This window comes from Lissotriton vulgaris, chromosome 7 (genome assembly GCF_964263255.1).
Source record: "Lissotriton vulgaris chromosome 7, aLisVul1.2, whole genome shotgun sequence".
In the NCBI taxonomy this organism is placed as follows: Eukaryota; Metazoa; Chordata; class Amphibia; order Caudata; family Salamandridae; genus Lissotriton; species Lissotriton vulgaris.
The window spans coordinates 698,232,101-698,248,870 of NC_141695.1; the positions used below are offsets into that span (position 1 = coordinate 698,232,101).

At 41.8% G+C, this 16,770-nt stretch overlaps 1 protein-coding gene across 1 annotated transcript in view; it reads right to left on the bottom strand.

Moving 5' to 3' along the window:
- PITPNC1 (phosphatidylinositol transfer protein cytoplasmic 1) overlaps window positions 1–16,770 on the bottom strand; it is a 1,164,518-nt gene that overhangs the window by 238,330 nt on the left and 909,418 nt on the right. The window contains exon 6 of the mRNA XM_086930932.1: window positions 1,425–1,529. Within this exon, the coding sequence (XP_086787058.1) occupies window positions 1,425–1,529 (105 nt within the window). The remainder of the gene's footprint in view (window positions 1–1,424; window positions 1,530–16,770) is intronic.

The window sequence follows — 16,770 nt, forward strand, 5'->3', positions numbered from 1 at the left end:
CCCACATCCTATGCCTACTATCCTAGCCCCAACGCACACGAGCATAATCCATAAAGGATGGCTTTTGGCAATGTGATGCAATAGCCACCCTTCTGGACCGGATAATGCCTATGCCACAATTATTTTTCTTTTTTTTGTTTTACCTTTTCTGGTCTGCAGACTATTTGCCAAGCCCCCCACCCCCAATCACTGAAATCAATTCTTATATTGGTTTTTTTTTTATTTAGTTTTATTTTTTTTAAACCTTTATTAACCTTGTTGACAGTAAATACAGACATTGGACCGATCAGCGTTGTCAGCGACACTGTGCGTACATCATAGGTTGTTATACAGTAGCAAAAATACAATTGTAGCCATAGCAATTCGTTACCCCATTGCATCAGAACAGCAGGACCGGAGTGAATGAATGAGAAGACATTCCCACATGGCCATAGGAGTAGCCGTGCCCGATCCCCGACACATCCCACCTAGCCCATCCCAGTGTGAGCCCATTATGTTAGCTGCATCTGTCTTGGGTGTTTAATGATAAGACAATAGTGGATAGGAGAGAAGTGGAAGGAGAACTGCATAGGCAGGCTTTCTAAGGGGTGGGGTTCCCTCTCTCTGTTCAGCAGAAGTCCCCTTGGTAGTGTCTGATTTTCGGAGAAAGGCACTTAATGGTTCCCAATTCTCCTATTCTTAGTTTAAATCAGGGTTCTCCAAAGTCGGTCCTGAAGGGCCGGATCCATACCAGATTTTTAAGATAACTACATTTATCTAAATGGAATATGCTCAAAATATGGGGTGGAGCCGCTCCTCCAGAAATGACTTGGAGAACCCTGGTTTAAATGTATGGCTTATTAGTACATATTTTTACAGGGATATTTTTTGCCAAAGTCATAAAGGCCAGATTTAAAATATGCTTTTTGGAGATACTTGTGGCTGATTCCTCAGAATAAAAATAATTTCACAATGGTATCTGTGAACAGCAGTTGCAATTTTTACTTGCCCTTTCCTGAAGATCTCAGCTTTTGACAATGTGTTGTGCCCCCAATCCGTGCATCCAGAGACCGTTGGGCTTTGGACATTTTCACTGAGCTCTGGACATAGGAAGGCTACAGCTAAGATGACTCTCTGTCCAAGGAGGCTATTTGACTGTGCCTAGTGTCCAATTGGTGCATAGCACAACCTTTGGGCATGCTCTTTGCCATCTACCCATCACTGAGTGATCATGATGCATGTCCTATGCAAATAGGCATTTCATAATGCTGGTTTGTTATCGATCTTCAGAAGGCTTATCTTAGGACATAGCATGTGCTTTAAGACAAACGTTGGAAAGTATTCAAAAAGTGGCATCAAAAAAGAGGTATAGCACACGGTTCCTACTTCATTCACTCAAGCACAAAGTTTTATATTTCCTTTAAGACTGGATCAAAGCCTCTTACCTCTGATTCTTTGTAATAGCGCTCAGGGATCTCATCGCAGGCAATGTCAATGAAGCATACTTCTCTTTCTAGGTCTTTGGCTTCACTGGCTTCACTGTCAAAAATCTATAATATACAAAAGAAAATCCAATTTGAAAAACTAGGCGGTACATTTTCTCAAACAGACCCTATGAAGCTACTTCTGATAGGCAAAAAGATTTCCATTTAAGCATCAACAGGCAAATGGCTTTGAATTGTGGCAAGAAGCGTAGCTGTGGACATGGTCTCTGAGATGTCTAGAACTGAGACTACAAAAAATAATGAAAAGCAGTCCCATAGTAAAAAATTCCAGTAAGTATCCACATGCATTTATAAAGGATACCCATAATCTAATAAATGGGAATACTCGCACCAGTATATTTTGGACTCAAGAAATATTGAACATGTATAAACAATAGCTGTTTCATCCTATCTTAGCACCCGAAGGCATTAAGGATCTGGGATGTCATACTGGAACAGTATTGTTTTCTCAAAATATGAATACATATTTAAAAGGTAAAAACGGTTTATATAATATACATTTCATAGGTAAACACACCATAAATAATCACATTGTCTACTTAATCGTATGCAACATTGACATTGCTCAACATTAAGTATGTACATAGACAGTAAGAAATTCAAAGATAAGTATATAATTAAGAATACAACCAACACGCCAACCACCCTAATAATGTCACACCATCTCAACAAACATTCAAAACCAAATAACTTTGTACCCAGAAAGACCATGAGACTCCAATCCTACTAAATGAAACATGTAGGGTCCGCAACAAAAAAATATTTGGGCCATGATATTCCATTGTTGGCCGTCAATGCAGTTTAGTGTACTCAGAACCTTCAAATGAACTTTTTTCCCAGGACAAATATAATTAAACTTCAAATATATAATTGGTATAAATCCTCATTCTGTCCTACCATCGTGAGGTATTCACATTCAAGTACCAGGTGCTAGAAAACAAATGTTTTTCGTTGCTTTCTTTTTCATTCATGCACAAAACCTAAGTAAGTCTTGTGGTGCTGCTCAAATTCAGCTGCATACCCCTTAAATGAAGAAGATGAACAGAAAAGTAAACAGAGAACAGAAAGGACAAGGAAAGTGGGCAAAGATGGGAACAAGTGAGGAAGCAAGGGAGACAACATGAGATAACAGGCATTAGCAAAGCAAGAGGACACACCTTTGGGAGCTAATGGCATTGCCCATGGGTTTTAGTCATGCTAAATAGCTAATGTTGTGCTACATGCCCACGTCATTTTGTTTGCACGCGCACCATGCAGGTGCATGGCAACAAAAAACATGGGCACTTTTTTATTCTTTTTAGCTACTGATCCAAGTTTAATTAGTAACTAGGTAGAACAAGCATTTGCAATGCAACTGGTCTCGCCTTTGGGACCTTACAAGTATTATCCATGCAGCCATAGACTTTTCTTGCTGCATAATTTAGTCAACCCTGCCGCATAATGTGGTCTTCCCCTACCACATCATTCCAGTGACACGGACTATAACCCAATATAACAGAAGGGCACAGAATGAGAAAGAAAGAGAAAGGCGCATAGTTAAAAGGAGCAACGATGGATGTTTAAAAGCGAAATAACATGAAGGGGAAAAGGCTGAGAGATATGGAGGAGAGAAAGAAATATGTCGTTTTGGAAAATCAGCTTGGACACAACAAGAGGGAAGAGAGAGAGAGAAGGCAGTAGAGAAGGGATACTACATGAAACCAAGGAAATCGGTATGTAAATGGAAAGAGTTGGACAGAACTAAGAAAGTAGGGGTGAAGAAATGAAGGTGTTGTGTACTTGGCAGCACTTGTAGCCAATGCCGCTTTCTGCAGGAGCTCAGTGGGTACCTGCAGCGCTCAACTGTGCTCACTTACAAGCGGCATTGGAAGCTGCATTGGGTGTCTGCAGGATCTCACTGGAGGCCCTGCCTAACCCTCTGTTGGTTCGGCCAATACAAGATACTATTGGAGCGTCTGAGCTGTCTCTACACAAACTCTTTGTGGTCTCAGTACGAGCCCAGTGTGGCGCCTGCGATAAGTCTGTGTCATCCCTGCCTCACATCCTTGTGGTACATGCACAGGTTCTATGAAGTCTTTGCAAGAACTCCATGTGGTGCTTGAATGAGCCCTGTGTAGTCCCTCTCTGACCCTGTGTGGTGCCTCCATTAGCTCGTTCGGTCCCTGCATGAACGAAGTGTCATTTCTGCATAAGCTCCGTGTAGTCCCTGCATGAGCTCTGTTTGTTGCTTGCACAAGCTCTGCACAATTCTGGGTGGGCTCTTTAAATCAATGCGTGACCTTTGGGTAGTCCCTGCATGAGCTACATGCAGTCCCTGCCTTAGCTCTGTGTGGTTCCTGCCGGTGTGTACAGGAACTAAGTGGATTGAGCACACGTGCAACACATACACAAGTGCAGTTCTCCTACATTCCCGCTAGAATGAATTACCTTACATATAACCTATATGCACAAATTTCAATTTCTGACCCTAAATATTTTGCATATCTGTTACAATTTTGTTGCTTTTTAACATTTTAACCCGGGCTTCATATTTTTTTTACCTCAAACAGTCGAGGTGGGCAGAAATCACCTGCCCCAGGCCAAGTAATCATGAAAGTGAAACCAGCAAACGTATACTGAAAAAAATGCACCTGCTGTTTCAATCTTGACAAAGTAAGAGCAACACACTTATGCCCACAACTCCGTCTGGGCTCCACGCGCAGTGCAATGGGCATGGTGACCGACAGACATGCGGCTCCTCGGAAGAAGAAGAGAAGACATGGATGGACGGAGATGCCGGAAGGACAGCCCCGCATCCAACCTTTCCGTCCGGCCTCCCCTTAGAGAATATCTGACTATGACCTGGTAACCTGGTATCGGAGTCCATCGGGGGCTGCAGCGTGGGATTACCGCGGAGCGGCCGGGCCAGCAAGGACCTCCGCTGCTTCCAGAGAGCAGGGCAGCTTACGAGAGCTTGGTGACTCAACCCGTGAGGCTTCATATTTGAGCTCACCCTGTTGCCTGCTGCAGCTGTTGTCAGAACTGTACTCTCTACGTCGGACACCAAAGACCGGAGCTGGGAAAGAGGGGCCACTTCGTCTTCAGAGGCCCTGCACTCGCCGGGTCTCCAGTAGCAGCAGAAGCAGACAAGTCGGCCTGGAGCGCAGAAGAGATGCGGGCGGGCAGGAGCGTGACGCCGTGAGAGTGCACGTTGGCGTTCCCTGCGGCTTGTACCAGTGGCGGCGCCTGTAGGCTTCGCCCGTTTCTGGGAAGCTGAAGCGCGTTCACAGACCGGTGTCTGCTCGTGCACCAGTCTGTACCACTTGGGGAGGCAAACACAACGACAATAAGGCTCGCTAGCGGCAGCGCTTCACGCTGCAACGCCAGGCGAGCCCTAAAAAAGAACACTGGGGTGGGGTATCGAGACAAAATTTGGGACAAGGGGGAAAGGAGGAGTAAGCAACATGGGAGGGACATAGAAGCTTACGGCGAGACAGAGCAACATGTAGCTAAGGGAAGCAACACAAGGGAAGGAAACAATATGGGAGGGACAGAGTAGCACATGGTCAGATACAGAAATATTGAGACCGAATTCACAGAAGCATATGGCAAGACAAGCAACACAGAGATGGGGAGTCAGAGAGGCACAAAAGAGAAAGAGCTGGAAAACACACACACGCTCATAGAATGCTTAACTAAAAAGAGAAAAGTAGCACACAAAAATTAACATTGTAAGGACACAATAATGCTTCCATGTTCAAGGGGAGAGCGCATGCGCGGTGTTAAGCGAGACCTAAAAAAGGAGATACAGTTACTTTTACCATTTATTGCCATGATTTAATACAAATTTGTTTTCAATCAATATTAAGCAAGAGGCTAGAAGAGACCGAATGATAAACCTTGCAATTAAGGTGATAAACCTATATGTATCGTGATCACTATGCAAAAGTAAACAAACCAACAAATATAACTACCGTCACTCAAAGGCCTCACTGTCACTGATGACCCCACAAAAAAGACTTACACATGCCCCAGTTGAAGGGTTAAACAAGACATCCTAATCAGAAATTGGCTGCTGTTGCCGTTCAAACTGTAAAAGTTAACCAGTATATGTAATTATTAAAATCCAGAAACGTGACACTTTCCAGGAGATTTTAAGCCTTTATTTAGTTAGTGCATACCTCCATCAACCTTGTGAGCAGCAGTATCTCCCTCTACTGTCAGCGTCTCCTAGGACTGCTCAGTTCAAGTTATGACCACAACATATTCCACCCCTGATAACATCCACAACCCTGCACTCCTAGTACACCACCCCTGGTGACATAACCAACCTTCTACACATTGCTGCAAGGCAGATAAAGTAAGACGTAACACTCATGTAGGGGGTACAAAAGGGGAACGACATCTTTTGTTGGGATACCAATCAACCAATCCTATTAAACCAGCCTTCATTAAAAGCACTGGACTGGCACTGCACTGGCTCCTGGTGGATGCAAGTTCAAAGTCCTGCACAACTTACATAATGCACACTGGAGTAGGGTGCAAGTTAACTCAAAAACTCTAGCACCCTAGTACGTACTCAATAAGACTAAATCCTTGGCTCCAGCTCACCTAGGCAAACAACATAACTTCAGATGGCTCACACAGGAAGAGCTTAGTACGTGAGTGGATGGGAAATGTATTCAAGGAGAAGATGTTAACTCCCTTTGAATCTGGCAAAGGAAGAGTGATCTGGGTAATAACATATTTTCTTAAGATACATACTGTAAGTTGGCATCAAAGCTCAATAGATTTAAATAGGGAACTTGCAGAGTTAGTGCATTTTCTAGGCATGGTAATGAATAGAAAGTAAAAAATGCCCAAACTATAGAAATGCATAATTACTAGTTACCTGGCTTTAGGATACACTCTTTGAAAAGAATTGTGGAAGATATAAGGCAACATATGTCATGGCACACACCCCGTCCCCTTCCCCATTAAAGCACTGCATTGGCATGGGACCCAGAAGTCAACTAAGATGTTACTATGACGTTCATGATTGTGTCTAAACTGATTACTTGTATTAAACGCAGCAGCTCTGCAAGAAATCATAGTCCTATGTGTCACAAGTGCTGAGTTGGATGAAAAACATCACTAATGAGATTATCCAAGCGGGGCATCTTCTGATTTTGTTTCAAATTCCAGCACAGAAATCGAAAAGACACTCCAGGGGCACATATTAGGTTATGGAAAAGCCAGCACAAAAGCAGAATTCTATAGTATAGGAGGTATTTGTTGTCTTTCCTAAGTAATTTACTCACTACAGATGCTCAAATCATTAGCTACATTTTGGATTTGATACGTAAAGAAGAGTGATAAAAATGAGAACAGCAAACTTGGATGGAAACAGACTGTATATGGAGAAAGCAGCTGAGAACCCAATTTGCCCATACCACCCAATTTGGCTACCAAATGAAAATATTCTATAAATGTGCATAAATAACAATGCAGTGTTTTTTGTGCTTTGTGTGTCGCCTCGCATTTCCCATATGTTTCTTGTTTTGACTGGTTCTCAAAAATCAGTGGTGGGAAGCGGTGTGTTTTATTCGCCTTCAGCCAAGCTTAAAAATTGACTATTTAATCAAGACTGATCTAACGACAGTGCAGGTGGTACCTGTCATGTCTCTAATAGTTGCCAAAGAGGATAGTTTTATGATCTTTTGCTAACTCTGGAGAAGTTATGAGCTGTAAATATTAGTACTGACAATAATATTAATCTAAATGATATGCCACCGAATTGTAAGTTGGATTGCACACTGTGGTTTCAAGTGATGTTCATATCTAAAATGAAACCTCTCTCTTCAGCAGATGGGCAGAGTTCCGGTCTATAACAAATACTAGAATGAGCCCTTGAAACACTGGCTTTTATGCTTATAAAAAAAAATCCAAAAACAAATGTGGTGTGTGTCCTGAAAGAAAGCCAGTGGGTGAGGCTTTTTGCAGGCCGTCCACCCATCACCTCTGTGGTTTCCTTGATGGCCTTACTAGACATTGCAGGTAAGCTATTTTCTAAAATATATAAGGACTGAAGAGTAGGCAGATGCAAACTTTTTATTTTAACAGCTTTATTTTAATTTTGTGGGTGTAGAGATAAAACACTTGACAATATCTTCATATAAAACATAATCAATCCAGCATATCATCAATCTTAAGGTAGTACAGAAGCTGATCCCAACCTTCCACAGGTAGTGGACAATTGAGAAAACATGACATGAATCAAGAAAGCACACATTATAGAAAATATGCTTCCCCTTAATCACTTCCCAAAGAGAACCGTGATGTTGAGGTAGACTGGCATATACTCAACTACTGAATACTTTCAACATATAGCTTTGGGCCTGTACATTGATGACCTTCATTTTTTCAGAGATTAAGAATGGGGCTAAGATGTTTTCTAAACTATTCATCTTTTCTCAGACAACAGGGGTCATTTATCCCAAAGTGTATATTGACCATACTTTGAAGAAACACATTAATATTGATGGGGATACTGCTAATCGATATGGCAATCGAAGCCTTATGGATAATTACATGTATTAGGTGTTTGCCAGACAATGTGAACACATGGGAAAACACAGACAGTAATAGGGGGTCCCTAACCAATTAAATCCTGTGAAATTTCTAACATGTAATAACATTTTACCCGGAAGGTTTTCATAGCTAGTATAATGCCACATGTGGGTCAACCTGACCCCCTCCAACACTCAGAGGATCCAAGTATTCATGTCAAACGTGCTAGGGCTACACATTGAATCTCATAAGAGCTTGTTATGTGTTTTATAAATATTGTAACATATTGAGAAGATGGTTGCACTAAACCAGATATTGAAACATGAATCTTTAAGTATTTCCACCAACAACTGTGCCTCCTTACTAACTATATGTGTAGGTTTAGGATAATGTCCACTTGTTGAAAAATCATGGGTGCATGGTCTAATACTGAGGTATCACTGGGGCATGGTCAAAAAGAACCTGAGAGTCCCTTTTACAAAAATCCGGGAAGTTGCAGTTTTATGTGACAGGAATAGACCAATCCTTAAAAAGTACATGTCTGTATTGGACCAAAATACATAGTTTTTTGTAGTTGAAAGCTGAGATATCCAAAGGTGAACAAAATACCACCCCTTAATAAGGACCAGGAGTGGTTCAAAGCAAGCCAATAAAGGTTGACTGGACCAGTGCAGACTCTAATGTTGCGATGAAGTTGCTTCACACCAACAGATCAACCCCTTGTAAAATCTATGATGAGTGGAAAACGTTCAGCAAAAAAGCTGTCCTTATTCACACAGCCAACCTCCCTGATCTACAACAGCTGAGATATATTCATATTGATATTTAGCCTCCGTTACAAATGAGTGCCCTTATGGAAAGAATTGCCACACCTTTAGTTTCAGTTGAGGCAGATGAATGAAACTGGAGGAGGTACGGAGTGGACCCCAAACAAGGCCCCCCCTGAAACCAGAAAATGGGTATTTTGCAGCATTGTCACTAAACTACTATGTCTTTCGTACTGAGCCATCCTAGCAGGGCCTTCCGTTCCACTGGAGGGGACCAGCCTTGAGCATTAAGGGGGAGTATGTCAATCTGAGCCATGAAACAAGAAATAAGATATGACGCCATTATATGACCTGTATGAATGAGGTGACAACCTCTATACAGTCAACTATTTATTTGATTAAATATAATATCATAACCCACTTACCACAGTAAATTTTACATTTGCTCAATTCAAGGACTCTTAAGTTCATCTCTACGCTACATAAATGAAAAGGTAACAAGCCGAAAACAATCATCAAGTAAAAACCAAAAAAAGACAGTGACGAACATATAGCATGAATGTTACATGAGATGGCAAACAAAAGGAAGTGACAGCAACCGAAACCCTGGCCAGACTTCAAGAAACCACATGCTATGAATCAATCAGACATGAATTTCAAGTAATTTCTTCAACATATACAAATAAGTGAGTATCACAATACAATACCGGGATAGACCTTTGGAAACACTTTTGATTCCTGCCAAGCAGTGATATAATGAACTATAAAGGCCACACATGACATGACAAAAACCTGTTAGTAGTTATCATGTTTGTGTTATTAGAGAGCTTAAGTGCAGAAGTCACCTGTCCTCAGGAGAGGCGTCTAAATCTCTTTATTGTAGTCTCCTTATTTGTCATCCATCCAATTTGGGGCCTCTCTGGATTTAGGGTCAGTAAAGTTCTAAATATGTGCTGCCTTCTCCCATGTATTGACATTTTCAAATTGATGGTCAATACAAAATGGAAGCCCCCAACACGATGTACTTTTTGATGCGTAAGTGCAATGTGACGTGTTCGTTAATCGTGAATTGTGTTATATATTGACGGATCGAGTTGTCATCTCTTTCATTGTAATGTACATTTCTAGTGCTGCACTGAGAACTTTTTTTCCATGAAAATAATAGACTCTGGCAGAACCAAAAGTAACATTTGCTGAACATTGGCCTTGAGTGCTGTATTCAACATATCAACAATTTCTCAGATACTTAGGTTAGGTTTAACAGTTATCTATCTTTTGTTGCATTTAATTATGTTGCTGATCCAACAAAGAAGGCCTTTCACATAGATTGTTATGTTCAATGAGCTGCTCAACTGCTGATATCTTCACTATCTCCAGAGTTCTTTTTGAATGTTATTAAATTTGTAAAGCGCCACCGTTACCTATACAAGTGCCCTTGCACTAGAAAAATGCAAATCAGAATAAGAACCACAGTGAACCGTAAAAATCTAGATCGTGTAAAGCCAGGTTTTAAAGCCTTTCTGAATGCTAACTGAATGTGTGTGGCTCACAAAGTTGGAAGAAGTCTATTGCGTAGCCGAACAGCCATGACGGAAAAAGCTCTACTTCCCAACTGTTCACGTCTGAACTTTGCTACAACCACAAAATTAGCTTTAGAAGAACGTAACAGATGCGTGGAGTTAAAGCATTCAATTTTCTGCTAAAGCTGTAAAGGACCTGACCTACGTAGGGCCTTATTAACACAGCAGAGAACTTTGAATATTACCTTCTTAGGTAGAGAAAGCCAATGTAAAGCATCAAGGGCCCTCGATGCAGAGAAATTAAGTGACTGTTGTGATGATAGTCTGACAGCAGTCATTTGATTATGTTTCAGACGATTCAGAATGTAAGATCAGTAATATTAAATTCCAATTATCAAATCTGCATAATATGGTTGACTTCACTACTAGAGAGCGAGTAGAAGAGGAAGGAGAGGTAAGACTATACATAAAGCATACAGCAGTGAAAAACAGAAGCCTGATACCTTATTGATACGGCTATCCCATTTGAAAACCCAGGTTCCAGACTGAGAAAATGGAAGTCCCAAGATGCTGGACAAAAGTAGGAGAGTAGAGCGTCTAGACGGCAGCACAAAATCTCTATCTTGTCCTCAATTAATTTTAAGGAATTTTTGGGACATCCACTATACGATATCATTCATGCATTCATGAAAAACATCAAAAAGATAAGATACAGTACAAACAATTGACAATCAATTCTCCGTCACCCACGTAATTCAAGGAGTTCACCTCCACCAGATCTATCTAGCTGTGCGAGAGGTCAATGATACAGATTGAACAGGGTAGGCTTTGGGTAGATGCTGGAGGTATACCCTGATCCATGGTCTTGAAATTTTACTGATAGGGTGGAAGATGAACCAGGAAGGACTAGCACCTTTTCAGGACTTTTCTGTTTATGCCTGCCTCTGCCAGCCTTGAAAGCATAATGATATGAAATACTGTATTGAATGCAGCAGACAAACCAAGTAGCACAAGAGATACTAAGTGACCCTTGTCTGGCAATATTCTTAAGTCATCCAAGACAGATCTAGTGCAGTTTCAGTACCGGATCTAAAAATGCCCAATGAATCCATATATCTGTCTGCAGCCATAGTTTTCCATGACTTTGCTAGAAATGGCAATAATGATATAGAAAGTGCTCAAAACAGGCATGTTGACATAGGCATTTTTCAATAAAGAAACCATTAGTGCTTTTTTCCATTCATCTCTGTTTATAAAGTGCAAGGAAATCCAATTTGGATCGGTAAGGGACCTTGGGAACTTCCGGGAGAAGCAGACTCCAGTATGCCGCAAACCACCTATTGACTGAATACCAATCCACTGTTGGCTGCAGCCCATACACTAACTCGCCACACGGAGCTCTACAACCCCACTGGACTCCCCGTGGCCAGGTCACCCTCGCAGCAGGCTGTCCATTATCGCCTAGTGCACAATCATCTACTTCAATGCAATTAGGATATCCAAATAGGTCGGACGACTGCCTCTGGTGATCACTGTATCACTTTGTCTCATCCCCCTCCATCCAGCACTGCTTCTCTCCCCCTGCTTGACACAAGTAACTACAGGCATTGTTTTCAGGCACTATATCTTAAAAGTCCTGATGATGATCCTATATCTCTTGGTTAAGGATCGAAATGCCATCGACAAAGTTGTCAACCTTATACACAGTGACTTGTATGTTATATTATGTGTAAAGGTGACCCTTCTGCAATTGTTGTTTGTTTTATTGTGAGTACCCGATAGAGATAACTACATGCTGCCTGAGCCTTTTTTCAGAAAGTTCATGGATACAGGCTTGTGTCCCACTGTAATTAATTCACATGTTTTGTTTATTTACTTTATTTGCATACTAGACTGCCCTTATCAGGCTGAATAACGGCTAAAATATAGTACCGATTGGGGCTATATTGATTTCATCTCTACTCTTTGCTTACTCAGGGACCACTCTCTCTCAAAATAACTTTTCCATTCATCTGGCACCCCATTTTCAGACAGAGATCTATTACAGATACCCAGACATGGGATGATGCTGGAAGAAGACATCCCTCTCCAAATCCTATGATGGATTTGATTCAATGACGGGCCTAAAAAGATGAAATTAGCAATTTCTAACACTGTTCGGTTCAGTGGCCCAAATTCAGATCAGGTAGTTCAAATATTAGATAGCTGCAACACTTCCCAGAACTCCATCTGGCTGTGTTCCAATCCTTCCCAATTATAGAAGGCGTAATTGCTTGAGCCAGACTGCCACAGAATTTAGTGTTTTTTCCTTAAAGAAATTAGACAGCTCATCACAAAGATGTTGGATGTGCTCAAATGTATCGCTGATGCACAGTGGGCTAGATACAGAGTGCAAATATTAAAGATCTCTTCGGAGGAATTATGTGAGCCTAGACTTTTATTCGCAAAACTGTCTTCCAAGATGCTTGTCTAAGTCAGAGACAGTTTGCTAAGCACTGACAGAGCTGTGATGTCTTTTATAAACTTTTAGATGAAGAGTTCTATATCATCTTTTATCAAAGAGGTTGCAGGTCCACATGATCAGAAGCCAATACCACAGCAGCATCCACTGATTTGGACGAATATGCCAATCCTACTATCATTGATTGACTTTACAAAACTTCCTTCCTTAGAGGGATTTCTCTAATTTTATTCTTGGTTGAAACCATGTTGCCAGATTATTGGTATGTATGGCCCTGAGGAAGAAGTGGTGGTCGGTTTAAGTGAAGGAGTCTGTGATGGGAACCTATGGACAAGGTTGTGTTTGGAGAAGCTGAAGCACATACCATAACTCGCATCTAGCAATCCAAGACAACGCCACCCTTCACCGCTCAGAAGTCGAGGCATTATGTGGGCCAGAAGTCGAGGCATTATGTGGGCCAGCAGTCATGCGGGATAAAGGGCCATTTCCTGCAACAGAGTCCAATCCACGGTCAATGCAGACTACATTGTTGCGTTTCACTTGGCTTGTTATGGTACGCTAATAATTTCAAATCCGATTCATTTTTATGTAATTAAGAAAACTGGTAAAAAGAATCTCAATTATACATTTGTTCAAAACGAGAGCAGTAGATTAACTTATCATTTTTAGTGTTTTCTTTGCTCAAAAGAACACGCTGGTATGTTTTTACTCAGCAGCTGTTCCACTTTTACTATTTTTATGCATCTCTGAAAATCGCACCTGCTTATTATGCACGGCCCACTTACCCTCAATATGTGCTGCACACACTCAGCTACAGTGAGCAAAAGAATGTTGAAAACGCTCGGGAAATGTTGCTGGCCTTATATGATATGCGCTCTATTTCTTAAAGGGTAAGACTGACTGCAATATTCAGTTGTGAGCTTCATTTACTATCCTGTTAAAGGGCTGCATGTTTGCAGTACAGGTTGTCCTGCATGGTAGGCACGCAAAACCTTTTATTTTTTTAACAGAATGTAAATTTGGCCTTTCAGATCCAATTAAGCTTACCATCTGTTAACTATTCACAGTCACGGTTTTTGACGAGCCAAGGGAGTTCATGAGGAAGGTACCATTGAGGCGGCTTCCAATGGGGAGAGACTTACTGTTGACAGTGAGGGAAAGTAAGGCAACTAACTATGTGACCCTGAGCACTAAATACATTAAACAAGTCCAAGCTACGTAAACACTATCGGCCGTTGCACCACAGGGCTGCAGCAAGCACGTGGACACTCGATATGACAGATGGATACAGGGAGGGGTATTATTTAATGCCCTCTAGGCTAGTCTGCTTAGCTCCCCAGGAAACCGTGCCTGTGTAATATATGATATCTCGCACACCCCTCTGTACCACGGAAGATGAATACGTCACAGCGAAAAATGTTACTGTTGGTTCAGCAAAACTAAAAACACAAGCAAATTCAAGAAGACTATAATAATGTGCCATTTTTTACAAAGCAATCATGGATTAAGTGTGTCTTTGTGCACTGCCAAAGCGTATTTTCCAAAGATAACACTAGTGAGTAATGCTCACACATGACAATCTATAGCCCAGGAGGCTGAACTAGACATCTCTGACAGGCATATGTTTTGGAAAGCCATTGATCCTATCTTATCTCTGGTGGCCTGAGCATGACGTCAAATTCCACTCATGGGTTACACACTGGATTTACATGTCTGCTTCACACCTTGCCAAAGTAGCCTTGGCACACTCTTGTCTTAAGTGACACCACCAAAAGAAAGGAACAAATTATCTTACCTAAAGATGGCCTTTCTCTAAAAGTAAAAACTCAGATGAACACCCAAGTTGTGTCGTTTCCTACGCCAAGGAAACGTGACGTTTTGGTTGAGAAAAGGAAAAGGGTTTTTCTGGACAAAGTGAAATGCTGTGCGATCGTGAAGAATAAGAGGGCACTCTTCCACGTACCACTTTGCCTTCATGGAAAACTGAATAGGAATCTTTCAAAAATTGAATATACAGCTTGACTAAGAAGCCTATTTTTCATTTTTTTTAGCAGATGCCATAGACTGAAATGGTTTGTTAAGTAAAGAGGCTAGGATTCAGCGGCGGTCCCTCCATTAAGGCAGAGGAGTGTGGGCCCCCCCTCTCTATCCCCTCTCCCCCCCCTAAAGTGCTCAAAAGTGAAAAATAAAACAGCAATAAAATGAATTACAGATTTATTTTTCACTGCTCCCAGCCCGAGCAGTGTTTGCGGGTTGGGCATTGCTCCTGACTGGCAGCAGCGGACTGATGCTCACCCCACCAGTTTACACTGCACAAGTAATTTTGGCTGGCCGTCTCGCGATGGCCAGCCTGACATGAAGTGTAAACCTCTCCACCTAGCTGTCTGAGACAGCTGGGTGGAGAGCAGGGGTGTCGTGGGGTGCCAGAAAGATCGAGGCGGCCGCTCCAGCCAATCCTGGCGCTGTTCTCATGCTGCTCATCTGCAGCATGAGAGCAGTGTAGGGATATGCAGAAAGAGGTTGCCTGGTGCTCCTTGAGGTGTCTTTGTCCGCTGATGCCAGAAGAAAGAAGAACGAAACATGGGTATTTTTTTAAAACATTATTATCTTTTTGCCCTCCACTGGGGGTTTGTCTCTCGGTCCCCCAATACCACACCTGTGTTGAGGGTCACCATCCGCCACTGCTAGGTCTACATTGAAATTTCATGTGAAGAAGGATATCTCACATGTTGACAACCACTCACAAGCCCATCCCTAACTGCCATGGGAGGCCCCCTTCAGGGGGCAACACAATCAATCCCACACTGGTTTCGGCATCGTCAGTGAGGTATAGCTTGGATCATATGTTACAGTGAACAAAGGACCAAAGTCTGGGCATACCTTCAGCCACATTACATCAATCACACAAAAGGTGGTGGGAGCAATGCTTGACAACATTCAGAGCACTGGCAATTCATTCATGCTATCATTCCAACACATTGTTTTTCGCCCAGTGTGTCACGGTAAACTAAGTCAGCCATTTTCATATCTGACCCTACTTCTCATTCTTACCCTAAGTGCGCACTGGAACCCACAAAATCTGACTGAGGAGGCACAATCAGGCCGAAACAGGCCTGGGGTTGCGTTTGTACCGCTTAAGAGCAGACCTGGCTTAGGATTGTTCCTAGTGGAGCAGAACCAAGACTTATTTGCATAGGACTGGGTCTAATGTGAGACTGCTAGTAGGCAAAAGGATGGGTTGGTATCCTACCCTGAACGACTGCCAGTGTTTAGACTTATCGCAAGCATTTCTCCCATCCCTTTTTGCATGTCTGGTGTCTGAAGAGATATCATATCCGGTGGCAGGTTTCTGCTTCCAAATAAATGTAAAGGTCTGCTTAGAACTACAGAAAGAAGAACATTACTTTCCTTTTGAGGGCTGCAAAGCCAACAAAATCTGAGAAAGCAGATAAGTACAATTTTACTAGTTAGAAGAAATAGTACTTAAGGACGTGGTGAATTCTGCTTTGATAGTAAGACTATAATTCCCAACAAAATACATACATAGCTTCATCTCGGTAACCCCATACCCAAAATGCCATAATCCCTATAAAAATGTGTTTGACAATCAACCAACAGATGGAGCATAAACACTAATAGACTACAACCCCTCCCAATTTCGACACTGTGAACTATGCAAAAAGAAATACTTGACATTTAGCAGGGCTGGTGTGATGTATTACCTCTAAATAACTGGGACTCTTAAAGCATATATTGGTATTTGGTGGATATTAATTTATATACTAGTGCAAGAAAACAAAAAAGGTAAAATAAACTTGGAAAAGGAAACAAACTCACCAGACAGCCTATGGATCATGAACTCTGAAGCGGTCATCGTTTAGCAGCAGAACTACAAATATTTAACAATCGACCATAAATGCATATCTATTTCTTGAATACCATGACCCACATAAGTACTTTAGTCTGAATGTTTCCTCTTGCACAGCTACTGCTACTGGTAAAAAAGCAGA